General features: G+C 33.4%; 1 protein-coding gene across 1 annotated transcript; it reads left to right on the top strand.

Moving 5' to 3' along the window:
* The first annotated feature begins 1,573 nt into the window (after positions 1–1,573).
* LOC132727520 (uncharacterized) lies at positions 1,574–14,741 on the top strand. Its single transcript, XM_060713058.1, has 16 exons — positions 1,574–1,740; positions 2,544–2,744; positions 3,322–3,447; positions 3,602–3,697; positions 4,483–4,605; positions 4,731–4,850; positions 5,330–5,452; positions 5,638–5,751; positions 6,392–6,517; positions 6,843–7,725; positions 8,487–8,610; positions 9,031–9,187; positions 9,818–12,961; positions 13,196–13,276; positions 13,565–13,661; positions 14,193–14,741. Exons 1-16 carry the CDS (start codon positions 1,692–1,694, stop codon positions 14,311–14,313), a joined length of 5,685 nt encoding a protein of 1,894 aa, XP_060569041.1. The 5' UTR covers positions 1,574–1,691; the 3' UTR covers positions 14,314–14,741.
* The last annotated feature ends 557 nt before the right edge of the window (positions 14,742–15,298 follow it).

The raw sequence follows: 15,298 nt of genomic DNA, 5'->3' as shown, positions 1-15,298 counted from the left end.
TTGCATATTCTGTAATAACAATAAAATCTATTCATATTTTTGCATTAATCATGTTCATAGATAATACGATAAACGTGACGATTATGTTATTATTGATTCCAGCATGTTTAAAGTGCTGAAGGTTGAATATGGTGCTGGGAGCGCGAGAGATGATGCACTTTTTATTAGTTATCATGAGCATATGAACATATTATTTTAATACATTAGCTCTCATGAACATACTATTTTAACACATTATCTCTCATAAGCATAATTTTAAATATTTTAACAACACATTACTTTCATGAGCACGATAATTTAACACATTAGTTCTTATGAGCATATGAGCAAAACGTTTTAACACATTAAGCCTTATAAGCATATGAGTATGAAATTTTAACACATTCATTTAGGTCTTATAAGCATATGAGCAAAACTTTTTAACACATTTGTTCTTATGAGCATATGAGCATTATTTTTTAACACATTAGTTCTTATGAGCATATGAGCAAAACTTTTTAACACATTAGTTCTTATGAGCATATTAGCATTATATTGTAACACATTAGTTTTTTATGAGCATATGAGCATTATATTTTTCCACAATAGTTCTTATGAGCATAATAATTATGAGCTTAAAAATTGACACATTAGCTCTCATGAGCATTTATAATACACATATTTTTACACATTAGCTATCTTGAACATGACATTTTAACACATTAGCTCTTATGAACATATGTGCATGAATTTCTAACACATAAGAGGGCATTATGAGCATTTGAACATGATATTTTAAATCATAAGTTCTGATAAGCATTATATTTTTACCCATTAGTTCTCATATTAAGCGAGCTCAGTCAGTGAATGTTGTAAATTTTCATGTTATAGTGTTGTTTAGATAACCCCTTTTTAAGATATTTTTTACAACTATGCAGAAAGAATACGTCATTAAATATCACATATCTTGTCCAATGACTTGGTTAAATTGTGAGTGCACGTAAACTTTATTTGTTTCAAGGACGAAGTTTTTGTGCAAATATTAGTTAATGTAAACAAGGACAAAGATCATCCTAAAACACGTTAAAATACTTGTTGATATATTTTTTGCACAATTATTACTGCATCTCATAACATAATGACTTAAATTATTAATCAAGATGAGTAAAGATACGTTTGATAATGCATAAATGCAGGTAAATAGAATTGGCATGATATATAGTCATCTAATGTATTTAAAGTCTTTAAACAACTTTATCAAATTAATCTGATATATCAGTGTTAAGTAAGTGGGGGTATCATTGTATAACTTGTCATACTTAAAGTAAATACATTTTTTTCATATTGAATATTGCCATTATCCGTTCGACATATCCTTCACCTCTTTTGTGTTTAATTCATCAATATCGTTTAATCATCGAGCTTTTAATCACCAAAACATCACATTTTTTGTCTCACAGATTCTACAAGTATAAGCTTTACAATTATGCCTTTCGGTAAATGCCAAATAACGTATTAAATAATTTTATCTATAATCTTAAAAAAAAAAAAATTGACAAATAGGATTGTTGTTCAGCGCTGATTGCACGTACACCTGAAAAACAAGAATCTTATGTAGGGCGACGTTAGCTATAAGGCCGTGCGTAATGTTCCCGACTAAACAGTAGGTAGTGCGGTCTTAAGGAAGTCGCACTTCTTAAGGTAACACAAAGATGTTGGGACTGAAACTTATTACACTGGGTTTAACTGTGACAACGGCATGTAAGTAATACTTGACATCTTTCAGAGTAATAGGTTACGTGTGAGGCCCTGTCACACTAGACTGTGCTTTCACTGCCTTTGCATGGCGATGTAAAAATTAACAAAGCGCTACGAGATCGCAAAAGAAATGTGATAATTTTGATGACCAAGAGACTTCACGGCGACTTCACGTCGTCCTCACACCGATCATGGCGATACTACGGAGCTTACACGGTGTTTTAGTTGGCGATTGTCTACGATCGGACTGCGCTTCTACTGCGTTCTTTGCGCTTCCACCGCGCTAGTACGGTGCTAAAACGGCGCTCTTGTGGCGCTCACACTGCGCTGAAATCGTAAAGCTTCATAAAAGCGCCATGCACACGCAGTATAAGCGTGGTAGAGACGCCGCACAATCTCCGTACAAGCGCCGTGGATAACCGTCGCGTTCATTCTGCGTTCCTTTTGCGCTTTCACGGCGCTCCTGGTGCGTTCAAGTAGACACTACTGAGTTGCTTCGGCGTCTTTACTGCGACCCCACTGCGCTCTTATCAGAACGCCGAGTGACGGTGTTTGTTTTGAACATGCTAAAAATGCGCGCCGTCGGTCGGCGTTCTATGTGATGCCACAACGATGCTGCGGCGATGTTTGCGATCTTCCTGCGCTCATCTCAGCGTTCTGAATTTTTTCTTTGGACGCCGTGAGAACACCGCCAGAGTGTGACAGGAATTTTACAAGTACTCTATTCTGTTCGTTAAATATATTTTCATGATACTTTCATTTAATTGATAATAAGTCTATGTCAGTTAAACGTTTGGTTTATATAGTTTGCTGTAGCTGGGGAAGTTGGGGTTCATGTAGCTATAGCTGTGGAGGTGGAAGTAGATCTCGCAATGGAAGATGTGGCCTCTGGGGATGGCATCATACCTCTCAAAGTGGAAGATGTAATGAGTTCTGTTACAACGGAGGGTGGTATTATTCGGATTCATGCCATTGCAATGCTTGGCGAACAGGACGTTGTTGCCAAGGTTTGTTATAATTTGATTAACAATCACGATCATTGATTTCTTAAATAACTGCAAAGCTGGAAAAAGGAAATTGAAGATACTGAAAATGATTTCGATCACTAGACTTTCTCCGTTAATGTTTAAAGTGATAATGATTTATCATTCCCGATGGCCGACATTTAATGTATACGCACAGCATACATTGTCTCTATTAAATTACTGAAACTTATTCTAGCATGTATACTGCCATTGCATTAACGCTGACATAATTACAAATTTTCTTTCAATTCAGTTTACGTTATGAACCAGAGTATTATTTACACAAACACTTCACCATTTTCGATTTCTGAAGATATAAGAAAGGATGGTAAAATAATTATATAGGGGAAATACATCATTGATAAATGTACGTAATGGTAGAATAATAAAAATATAACTATTGAGAAAAAATATTGTATGGACATCATAAAAAATATGCAGGTAATGGAGGTCATATTTTCCTATCTAAATGGAGCAGTGCTGGCTACAAGCGTAACGCGCCTTTCGTTATGTATTATTGTAAGCACATGTTTTTAATACGAACAAATGCTGCTCTTAGTTTGCAGACATGTATACATTGCCCATTGCAAACCCGGCAAACAGGCATGTGGCGGAAGCCCTGACAACATAAAATGTACAGAATGTGATGTAAACTACGTACCTGCAGGCTATGGAAATGGATGTAGTAAGTACTCTTCAAATATTTATGATACTGTCTGTATAAACAGTAGATGTATGCCCTTCTTAACTTAATGTTACAAAACCTTAAAATACATAAAGATAAATTATTTATAATTTGCAACACACACTGATGATGTCTTTCTTTTTTATTTACACAGAAACGTGCGCCCATAGATACCTGATTGATGGTGGTGTACCACGGTGTACTTGTTTTCCAGGTTACTTGCTCTCTTCTAACGGATATTCCTGCTATGGTAATGTACTCTTTAATTACAATTTGACATAAAAATGACCAAATAAGTAAATCCCCCTTTTTTTCAAGGGTGGATGCTTCTAAATTGCAGCAACCGTTTATCCCTGCGGGTTCGTAAAAGGCGACCAAACAGAATCCAATAACAGGAGTCTATACACCTCTTAGCTCCAGCAGGTGAGATGGTTTTGATCCCTGGTGGTGCATAAAGTTTGAACGCCCGAGGTTAGTCAAAATCGTTTTTCCTTTTTCGGCGCCATTTGATCTAAATCGTGTTGGTGCGTTGTAAAACTAATCAAAACAACAAAACGAACTAATTTTATATATCAGAAAAAAGATTAAGTATGTATGTTCATAATTTAAATTCGTATACATGGTACCAAACTATGAATCTCACAGATTTCCTATTAAGACAAAGTTATATTTTGATGGCAAAGACCAAATAGTTCAACACAAATCATTAAAGGAGCCACCCCTTAATTCCACAAGTAATGGTGCCATTTTGTGTAACCTTAGGTTTTTTTATCTCAAACATAAGAAATGTTACCGAAGAAACAATAAATATGCAAAATGTAGTTCCCATAATATATTTCATGTGGCAAATAATGAAAAATTTCCAAGTCATAGATTCAACACATTTTACCAAAATCTGAAATCATTTATAACGATAAATCATATTTCAAATTTATTCATTATGTAGTGATGAGCAGTATGTGCATTCCCACTCCAAACACGCCACGACCATGCTTACAAGTAGAATTATTACTAAAATGAAAATTTGTCTTTTAGATGTAGATGAATGTGCATATGGTATTTCAAACTGTGACCAGATCTGCACTAACACTCACGGATCTTTCCAATGTTCATGTAGACCAGGTTTCCGGCTTAATGTCGACGGTCACACATGTTCTGGTATGTACGATTACCCTATTTATTAACATTTATAGTGTAAAATTAGAATAGATTTATCTTGTAAACTGCTTAGTGTTCTTTTATATGTGAAACCTTAGGTTGACATTTCCTATCATTTGTTTCAGACATAGATGAGTGTCTCTCTGGAGAAGCAAACTGCAAACAGAACTGTATAAACACACCGGGCTCTTTCCAATGTGTTTGTCATCCTGGGTATACACTATCAACTGATGGATTTTGTAAAGGTACTAAAATTAAACCTTGTCATACTATGCAAAGTAAATGATCACGGTAAGGTCTTTTACTATTGGCATATAGCCATTTGTTCCATTCTCATAAATATTCCTCTTTCCGTTCTTTCATAATCTGTTGCTCTTGATACAAAATAGTACCACAGAAGTATTATCAATGGCTATCTTCTATCGTACATTAAATGACGCATAACGTTGTAACAGTGTTGGTACATTAACCAATGGCCACATCGAGTCATGCTGGTTTAAAAATAGGCAAATATATCTGGCACAGTTATCATATCTATAAACAGAGGTCCTCAAATTTATTCGCTTTTAGGAACAAAATGGAAGAAAATTGCATCGGTAAAATAATTAAATGAACATAACTAGCATCACTGTCTTTATGAGTGTTTGTAAATAAACTTTTCTTTAATTAAAAGTTAAAAGTTTAAGCATTTGATCACTTATACCATAGCCTTATGCTTTTGTAGATATAAATGAATGCAGTGCAAACAATGGTGGATGCATGCAAACTTGTGTTAACAAGCCAGGATCTTTCAATTGTGAATGCAGAGACGGGTACAGACTTGAAGCAGATCAGATGTCATGCATAGGTCAGTTAATTGGCCAAAGAAGTAAACTAAGCTTTGTAATTAAGAGATAGGCTACAAGTTCGTAATTATATGTACAAACATAATTTGTTGAGGTTACACAATGATAGAAATTATATGCGAGTAATCGTCCGATAAATTCTATATTGTTGTTTAAATGCATTAAATATCAAGAGAACATTTTTCAGATATCGATGAATGCCTTGGTGTTACATGCAAAAATGGTGGATCTTGTTTTAACAATGTTGGCTCTTTTACGTGTTCATGTATAAAAGGTTTCACAGGAATGCATTGTGAGCAAGGTAAATGCAAATTTAAATGCCTCTTAGACCCCCCCCCTTATTTAAATGAAATGCTCTGTTACCATTGTTACCGTTACTGTAAGCCGTATTGTGTAAACCAAAGCGCAAGTAGCAAAGACATATTAATAAAGATAATAAAAATAAAAGAAAATAAAAAATAAGAAAAACACAAAACAATGCAAGGTGACGTTCATCTGAGTATGAAGGTTCAGCATAATAATTATAACAGAATCATATTCAATATTAACAAATCTACTTGCTTGTTACTGTCCATTCACCAGATGGACATTATTGGATTAATATATCACGTGCACTTATCCTATCACCAGTGTGTAATTGACAGCTTAAGTTTAATTTAATAATGTACGTAAAATGCAATTTTTCTAAAAAAATACATTTTTTTAAAATTCATTACATGCAATAAATCAAATGCTTTAGCATGTATCAGTAAAAGACCTTAGTCTAATCATATGCTTTGCCTTTTAAATAGAAGTAACATACAAGAAATAACAATATCGGTACAAAACATATACTAAAATTATGCAGTTTTTGTCGTTCCTTGTAATCTTTGTATGCAAAGTTGCAATTTATTCAAATTAATGTAAGGATTAAAAGCTTAACCATTTTCAACGTACTTTAGATGTGAACGAATGTGAAGGGTTCCTACGTGGTGGGTGTACAGATAGATGTATTAATACTCATGGTTCATTCCGTTGTGAATGCAGTGGCAACACTACTCTAAACAGTGATGGAATGTCGTGTTCAGGTATAAATTTCGTGACAATAAATTCTCGCTTTAGGCGCAACAGTCCAATACTTACACAATTATATAACTTTGAATACGTATGTAGTATTTTGATTGAGCGATAAAACCAGAACTACGAAGCACATTACATAAAAATATTGTTACTTATATTGATAATATTACAAATTAAGTTATAAAACCTCTGGTCTGTTAAAGTTGATTTGACGGCTGTCATCGTATCGTTACACAAAGATAGCGTTTTGTGCGCTTATCCTCGGAAAAGACAATGTTAAGATAGTTTACATGCTATTGTACTTCACAAATTCAAAGATTTGTTTTTGTTTAGGTGGAGAAAACAAACCAAGCGTTTTTGTCCAACATAGAATCACGCGTCAACTTTTACCGAAGGGTTGTTTCACTATATTGTTGACAAGATGTACGGACGGTGAAACAGTTGACGTATTAATGTCTTCAACGTCCCCCTGGTTCCAACTGCGATCAAATAATGCCATAAAATATACGTTTGGTATTGTATTTGTAGAGGTAAACACGCTGTATCTACCCGTTTCGCTTACTGGAATCAGAGTGGAACAATCTAGTAACAATTTTGCAATAGTAACAGGTTCGCTTGCATTGCATGATATTGATGGTGTAGCTATTGGAAATGAAAGGAAAGTTGATTGTTTTAGTTTTACCACCACTCCACGCGATATTCACGACTTTCTTATGTCTTCATCATTCTTGAAGTCCGTTTTTAATAGTCTTGAGAATATTTTGCCAGATTGGCTTAGGTTTTCCCAGACTGGAACAGACATTTTAAGTATAAATGATTTACAAACGGAACTTCTTCGGGGTAATGAAATTCAAACAGGCCCCTGCCAAGGAGCACCTTTGTACGAACATCACCTATACACGGTTTTGAAATTTGGCAGCAGTTTTTCAATAAATTTATACGGAGACGAAATTTTGATACCCAGGTTAAATAAAAACACACAATTTTGCTTGATAATTGACATTTGCCAACATTACGGCGGTTCATGGTTTTTAATCATCCCAGATGAATCGAGAGATATATTCAAAAACTTTAGAATGATAGACATATTCCGACAATCGTATGGTCTAGATGTTCGGCCCTACGGAATTGGGTTGTCTTTGCTTAATCTTATTAATGTACCGAACCATGGAAAGTCTCACAAACTTTGGCGTGGGGATAGCTATTTCAATTATCAGTAAGTGAATTTCATTTTACTAATGACCTTTTGGTTTTGAAGGCACTCATTTTCAATAACAATGATGTATCACTTACATTTCTCTATACATGTTAATAATATTAATGAAGTGCATAATTATAATTATAATCTTAAAAATACAAAAATGAATATAAAATCAAACTCATTTCTACAGTTGTTGCGATAACTTTTGCACCTTTTAACCATCTTATATCGAAATATTTTTTTTACAGCTGCCTCATAAATGATTGCAAACTTATACCTTTTTATTTGTTTTTCTAAATGTTCTGACACCTGTACGAGATAAATAATTATTTACGGAGTAGCATCAAATGTCACATGTTTGAATTGTCATTTAATTCCATACCCTATGGTTGCAAATTTTCAAGAATTGATATTAAACAGATATTACATTTTTGGCGTAAATAAGACATCATTTAGTAAGCTGACAACGGAAAATGTTTTCGACGCTTTATTTGGCAATGATGATTTTTAAAACCTTTTTGCATAGGATAAGCCATAATCAGGACAGAATCGTTAATCAACAAATATTTTTTTTTATTTAATCTAGAACGTACGGGCTTCATACACTTTTTTTATATAAAAACAAAATGATGGACCGTTCCGAAACTTTTTACCGAAATTCTCAGTAACATAGCACTTACATTAAGTGGTAAGAAGTAAATCATGTATCACTGGACTTTTCTTACGACCTAATAGTGTCTTGTTCATCTTGTTAAGATTGTGTCATTTGTTTGAAGGGTATTACCAACAGCGAATTTATGGGCCGATGTTGATACTGTTTGGGCAACAAATGGAGATACCTTTTCATTTGAACTAAGAACACGGTCGGATATTTTTATAAAAACTCCCAGCATAGAAAGTGTAAGTTAAATTTTTACAATTTCATTTTTAACATTTTGTAATGATAAACGGATTTATTAATTTATCATTTTGATGTAATTTATAATTTAAATTCAATTTGAATTCAATCAAAATTTCAGGTACTGCCTTTTTTATACAATTACTTTAACTGGAAAGTACTCTTATTCCATTTTTATATCAAAGTTTGAGAAAACATTGACATGCAAATGATTCTAACTTTGCGGCTAATATTATAGCATTATTCACACTTATGTATTCTATATATTATATTTCTCATGTTCGGATATATATGCAAATAAACTCGAATAATTTTACACACAATCAGATCATATTGAACTTTGTTGAAAAATAAATATGTCCATGTAACACGACAGTATTAAACTTGTGTGTTAAAGCTATTTATAGTTTCTTTTCTTTTAGGTATTCACGAGTATGTTCTTTAATGAATGGGATGCATATTTAGACATGAACCTTTATGCCACATTAGATATAAAGTTTGATCTATTTGGGAAAAAGCATGTGATAAATCTACAAAACATAGGTGCAGGTGCCGCAACGGCAATAGCTTCGATTGGTGGTATATGTTCTTTACAATTTGTAATACAAATTTTCTATGGTTGAATGGGCAAAAATAATTAAAATCATTCTGCATTTCATGAAGCATGCGATAAAATTTTATGTAAATTCTGCGCTAAGATAAAAGTTAAAGTGAAATTCATGGATGCTCATTGGTACTATTGAGTCTAATTAACATAATTATTATATTTAGTACAAAAAAGTTATATAACTATCTTACTGAAGACCGCTGTTTATTTACGAGTGCCTGATTATGCATGACGTAATGCATGCAGTAGATAAGGCAAGCGTCAAACATTAAGGTTGTATTCATAGTTATTTGTATTAATTTGTCATAAAATATAGAATTCCGATTCAAGACAAGAATGTCTGCTTGTTAAAGGATAAAGTTTTATGAAATTCAAATTACTGTCTAAGTAGTTAACATTAGTTAAACCAACGCATGTAGCAAATCTAACACTGTCACTTATTTTCAAGTTGTTTTCTTAAACAATGTACAGGCCTTCCGCCTCCAGGTTATCTTGAAAGGTGCCATATGACTATGTTGTTGCAACGTTAAACCCTGTCAAAAAGTTTGTTTCCTTATAGTATTATTATAAGCAGTATTGAAAATGTGTTTAATGTATTTTAGGGCAAATGCAAAGAGAATGGTGTGGCATAAATGCAAATCCTCCAGGACTGTACATGTCTTTAACTGTTGACGTCAATCCATTTCGTGATATTCCGATTCTAAAAAACGGATTTTTCGATATTAACAACTTAGTATACGCTTTTATCGCAACAGATCCATCTCAAACTAGCAGTAATGGGGATCATATAAATATTTTACAAGAGATCGTTAACCTTAAAGAAACGGCAAACAAATTCGTTAATACAACAATAAAAAATGTAGCCAGTAACATTTCTCTCCTTTTTAATGAATCAGTGGAAACGTTTGGGCATTTAATGAGCTCGGCTGAATATTTAGTTATAAACCTTGACAAACTGGTGCATGAATTATATGATAGTAGTGAAATTATTTTCACAAACCTTGTTAAAAATGTATCTGATATTTGGAGGAATGGCTATAAGCCTTTGCGAAAAAACGCCGAAAAATTTCTTGATTCCATTGAACATAATTCAGCAAATGCAATACATGATTTTGCAAGCCCAATAGAACATGCTATAAGTCAACTCAAGGCACAAATTGGAAGTCCTATAATCACTTTGTTTTCACAAATAAAAGATTTGTACAACAATCCTGTTGGATTTGGGATCCGATATAAGGGATCTCTAGAAGTTTTCTTCATAAAAATAGTTGGTCTTGAAATTGAACTTGTTTATTCGGTAAATCAACTTGGCAAATGCGATCGTTTTAAGAAGCTGTATGAATTACTAAAGTGTGAACGCGCACTGAGGATATATGGCGTTATTTCATCGGGTCTTATAAAAGTATTACCTTTTATTCGTATGGATGTCGGTGCCGGTATTGGAGTAGCAATAAGTTTTGACTCACCGAGCAAAGTGATAGGACAATTGCACGCAGAGGCTTCTGTTCTTGGTATAACGTTAAATTGCGATATATTTCTGACGCCAACTGGACATTACTTTTTCCTACAGGGAAAGATCTGGAATACTTTCATGGCCGAACTAAAAGTATCGTTTGAAAGCAACGAAAGTGGGGTGAAGACATTTGAAGTTCTCGGAAGATTTGTAGCAAATGCAGGGGAAGGTGACTCATTTCAGGACAGCTACTTAGATGGAATCCGGAAAATAACACAAAAGATAGCTGACGAAACTGATCGTCGGATAAGTCAAGTCCAGAATGCAATAAGCACTGCACAAAATGCATTATCAAAGGCACAAGAATGGCTTGAAAATAAGAAAGCTATTATTTACAGTGCAAATAAGGCTTTTGATAGAGCAGTACAAGCATTAGAGTATGCAAAAGATAGACTTGAAGCTGCAAAGATTCCATTTAGAAATGCTTTGAGTGTTCTTAATGAAGCTCAGAGAAAAGTTGACAGTTTATGTAAAATTAGGACATGCAGAAGAATTTGCATTCCTGGAATATCATGCCGCATTTGTCGGTATAGAGTATGGGGATTGAAGATACATTTTCCCTGCTGTCGTTTTACAAACTGCATGCTTTCCTTCCCGGATCCGTTTTGTGTTCTGTATAATTTAGGATGTATGGCCATTAGAAGTATTGCATACATTGCTTTAGAGGCTGCAAAGTTTTTTGTTCGCATCCCAATGGCTGCTTTGGATGCCGCTAAATTGTTGGTATCTGCAGCTCAGTTTGCTGTTGACAAATCAAGAGTTGTTCTTGACATAGCGGTAGGTGCTCTTGAGCTCGCTCAAATCGGACTAGAAGCTTCAAAATTTGTGTTAGAAGGGGCCAAATTGGCTCTTGAAGCAGTAAAACAAGTAGTCAACTGGGGAATCAAAGTTATAAATTTCATAATTGAATATGGCATTCAGAGCATAATCGATGTAAAAAACTGTGGATTTGGAATTAAATTTTCAACAAAACAAGCAACTGTATTTCACGTAGAATGTTATATAAATTTGTTCCGGCAAGGCTTTAGAAAAGTGCGAATTGGAATAAACTTTGGTAGCCCATTACAAAGTATTTGGCAGGCGGCAAAAGGGACAATAGACACATTTGCTGACTTCTCTCAGCGCGAATCAGATAGGAAGAAACGAGAAGTAAAATATAAGGCATTGTCAGGACTTCATAGTGTTATACGTAAAGTCAGAAACGCAGATAGTACTTCAGAAGATTTCGATGGATTTGTAAACGATACAATAGACACTGTTTTTAATACAAATGGTTTTAAGAGAAACGTTTCGGCAGGAGACTATGAAAACAGAGTAGAACTATTTCAGGAAAAATGTTCAATTATGAACAATGTAATTGCATTTTTTTCAGAAGCCATACATGTCCTATTTGAAATGACGAATGAAACAACAAATTCTCTTACCAATGCATCGTCGATTGAAGAGTCTTTAGAGGAATTTAATATTGATGATATAGCGTCAAATTTCTCAGTTGACACCGTTGGCATCAATACCGATGAAGCGATGAGTAACTTTAACATAAGTGTAGATGATATTAATATCGTTATGCAGAAAACAAAAGAAAATATGACAAACGACCCTTTACTATTAGGTATAGGAAATCTGACGAAGGAGGCCAAAACGGTTCTTAAGAATCAAACAAAAGATGCCAACAGTGTAAATATAATTAACCACTGGATACAGGCTATGGAAAATGCTACATTTGAATATTTCACCAATGATAGCTGTGTATCATTTTTAGACTGCGCACATTTTGCAGTTTCTCAAATGTACGGACTTTTCGATGCGGAAAATGTTCCGAATATGTCACAAAGTTTAGATGCAATATCTAGATTTGAAGATAATATTCTCGATCTGTTAGGCAACACAACATATACCATAATAGAAGTTTATAATCTCACTGCCGAAATTCAGAGGACACTCGATGAAATTAACAATTATGATGTGTTCTGTTCTGAACCTCCAAAATTATTATCTCAGCTTGGGAATTACAATGTGACAAAAGGAAGTACATTGCAACTGTTTTGCAATGTTACTGGTAATCCAAAGCCGAAGATTTGGTGGTATCGTAGTGATGAACATTTACCAAACCAAAACAACCAGCTGCTTGAGCTATATGCCGTTACAAAACTGGACGAGAATAAATATCATTGTGTTGCTGGAAATTTAATTGCAAATCTTACATCAGAGTATGGGGAAGTATTTGTATATGGTAATTGATTTAAGATTATATAATACAGTTTTTTTTAATAAATTCATGTATTTATGATGCTTTTGAACGTGTAGGGTTAAATAATTACTTACTTACAAATTTGAACAATTTTTCGACTTGCTAAAATGTTAGTAGAATAATGCATTTGAGAATTAGACTGAAACAAAAACCCTTAAATAGATATCATTATGTTTCTTTTAATTGAATTCAGCTTTTAAGTTTGTTTGCACTTAGAAAATAGCCTCGAAGTACACACAAGCAACAACTCGACACGCCAAAATGATTTTATAGACGGCAATATGAACGAATCAACAGGTAACTTTGCTTCTCTTTGTGGAAATATATTTACCAATCATTAAATATTTAAGCATGAACGAGCAAAAATGAATTTCTAAAGACAAGTGACATACTACTTTTAGAGCAATCAGCTTTTGTTTTGATTTATCCAATACATTAGCTAGTTCCAAATTATATTAATTGGTATTTCTAAAAATACAAGTTTGTGTTACAATAGTCAGTGCTAATTCAATTCATGATGCTATCTAAATCATGTCAAAAACATAGATTTTTGACGCTTGTACAAAGTACTTTTTCATTTTATAGATTCTGGAAGTCTCGTGATAATATTGGGAACAACCTTTGGCGTTCTTCTTTTCATCGTTGGTGTAGGAGCTGGATTTGCAGCGCGCTTGCATATCAGGTAGGAAAGGGCTCTATATTATATTGATTATGTATATGTTTACGATAACATGCTTAATGAATTAAATTTTTATATGGAGATGTTACCAATGATTTCCAGATAGATAGCACTTAGAGTAAAGTGTGCACAATTATTAAACATTGCCTGTAAAACATAATCAATGCTACGTGCTGTATAATAATTATGTTAAAATGAAATCAAATATAACCGCTGAAATATATTCAATATACTCTAGTTTATGCTAAATTAAAATTATATATCTTAATTTTGAGACATGTCCTCTTTTTGACGATTGGTCTGTACTATACGGTGGCACATAGTTGACATATGCACTTCTTTGTTTATTTCGTGGCGACGAGATAACTATGTCGTTGGAACAATATATCATCTTATGATAACGAGGTATCATGTTGCGACCACGAGGCAAGTAAATAATTAAACATGCCACTTTTGTGCCCCTGTAATGTTAATAATTCTTCTTGTCATTCATCGGTGCCATCTTGCTTTATGGAGTATAATTTTATCTTTCAGGAAAAGATCGAGAAAGAAAAATGGGTTGACGTCTTTAACAAGTTTGAATATGGTGCGCCCATCAGGTTCAAAACCGAAGTTTAATACTAATCTCGTTGCCTATGAAGCATCGTCGGAGTAGCAAACTATTTGGAAAACATTGTCGAATTTCCAGAAACGAGTTATGAAATTAAATTAACGAAATAATGTTACAGTTGAACATAAATAATGTGTTGTCATCTTACATTAATAAATAAGAATTTACATAATTCACTGAACTATCCATCTCATATTTTGGAATGAAGTTTGCTTTTAAAGTCGACCTCTAGCCATTTTATGTACATATCCAGTTTTCATGATTAATTACTTACATTATACCTCCTCGTTGCAAATAAACGGTGTCAAATTTATTGCTTTACCTTAACCAAACATAAAAGAGATATAAACTTGATTTTTGGAAATCAAGGCAAGATCACAACGCGACCGTGAGTTTTAGATTTGATAAATATGATAGGTAGTTTGATATAATTAAATCGCTTCATAGACAGGCTTGGCGTCAGAATACTTTTTATCACCTAGCCATTTTTTTCTTTTTGCAATAATACTTGTAAATAGATGATTACTCTCTTTTTACAAGGCAATGAATTGTAATTTAAAATGATACACAGATGAAACATCATAGATTACAGGTCGAGTTCAAATTATGCTTTAGACCACTTATTTTGCAAATATTACAGGTGGTTGATTGGGTTTAAGCTCTAGTTGTAACAAGTGAAAAGTTGTGGTAAATGTAATATTTTGTTACTCGATTTCTGTGTTTGAAAATCGGAAACAACACAATCATATGAAAATAGGTGTACATGCACGTATTATATTGACTATAAATAAAAAAGTACATTTGACAGAACATATTGCAAACTTTATTTTACTATACCCTCTTTTTGACGAATAAATGTTTTACTCGACGAATGAGTTAATAACATTGTAAAATGTAAATAGTTCTATGTGTAGGAGTTCACAGAAGTCCAACAACTTTAAAATATAAATTTGAAAATCTAACATTTATCACTTCAAATGGAAAAGTATGAAACAAATGATCAAAAATGTAATCAGAATTTAATAATCGA

The sequence above is a fragment of the Ruditapes philippinarum genome, unplaced genomic scaffold, assembly GCF_026571515.1.
Source record: "Ruditapes philippinarum isolate M1 unplaced genomic scaffold, ASM2657151v2 ctg10658_1_1_1_1, whole genome shotgun sequence".
In the NCBI taxonomy this organism is placed as follows: domain Eukaryota; kingdom Metazoa; phylum Mollusca; class Bivalvia; order Venerida; family Veneridae; genus Ruditapes; species Ruditapes philippinarum.
Note: the sequence above shows the minus strand (reverse complement) of the source record. Positions and strands in the feature narration are given on the sequence as shown.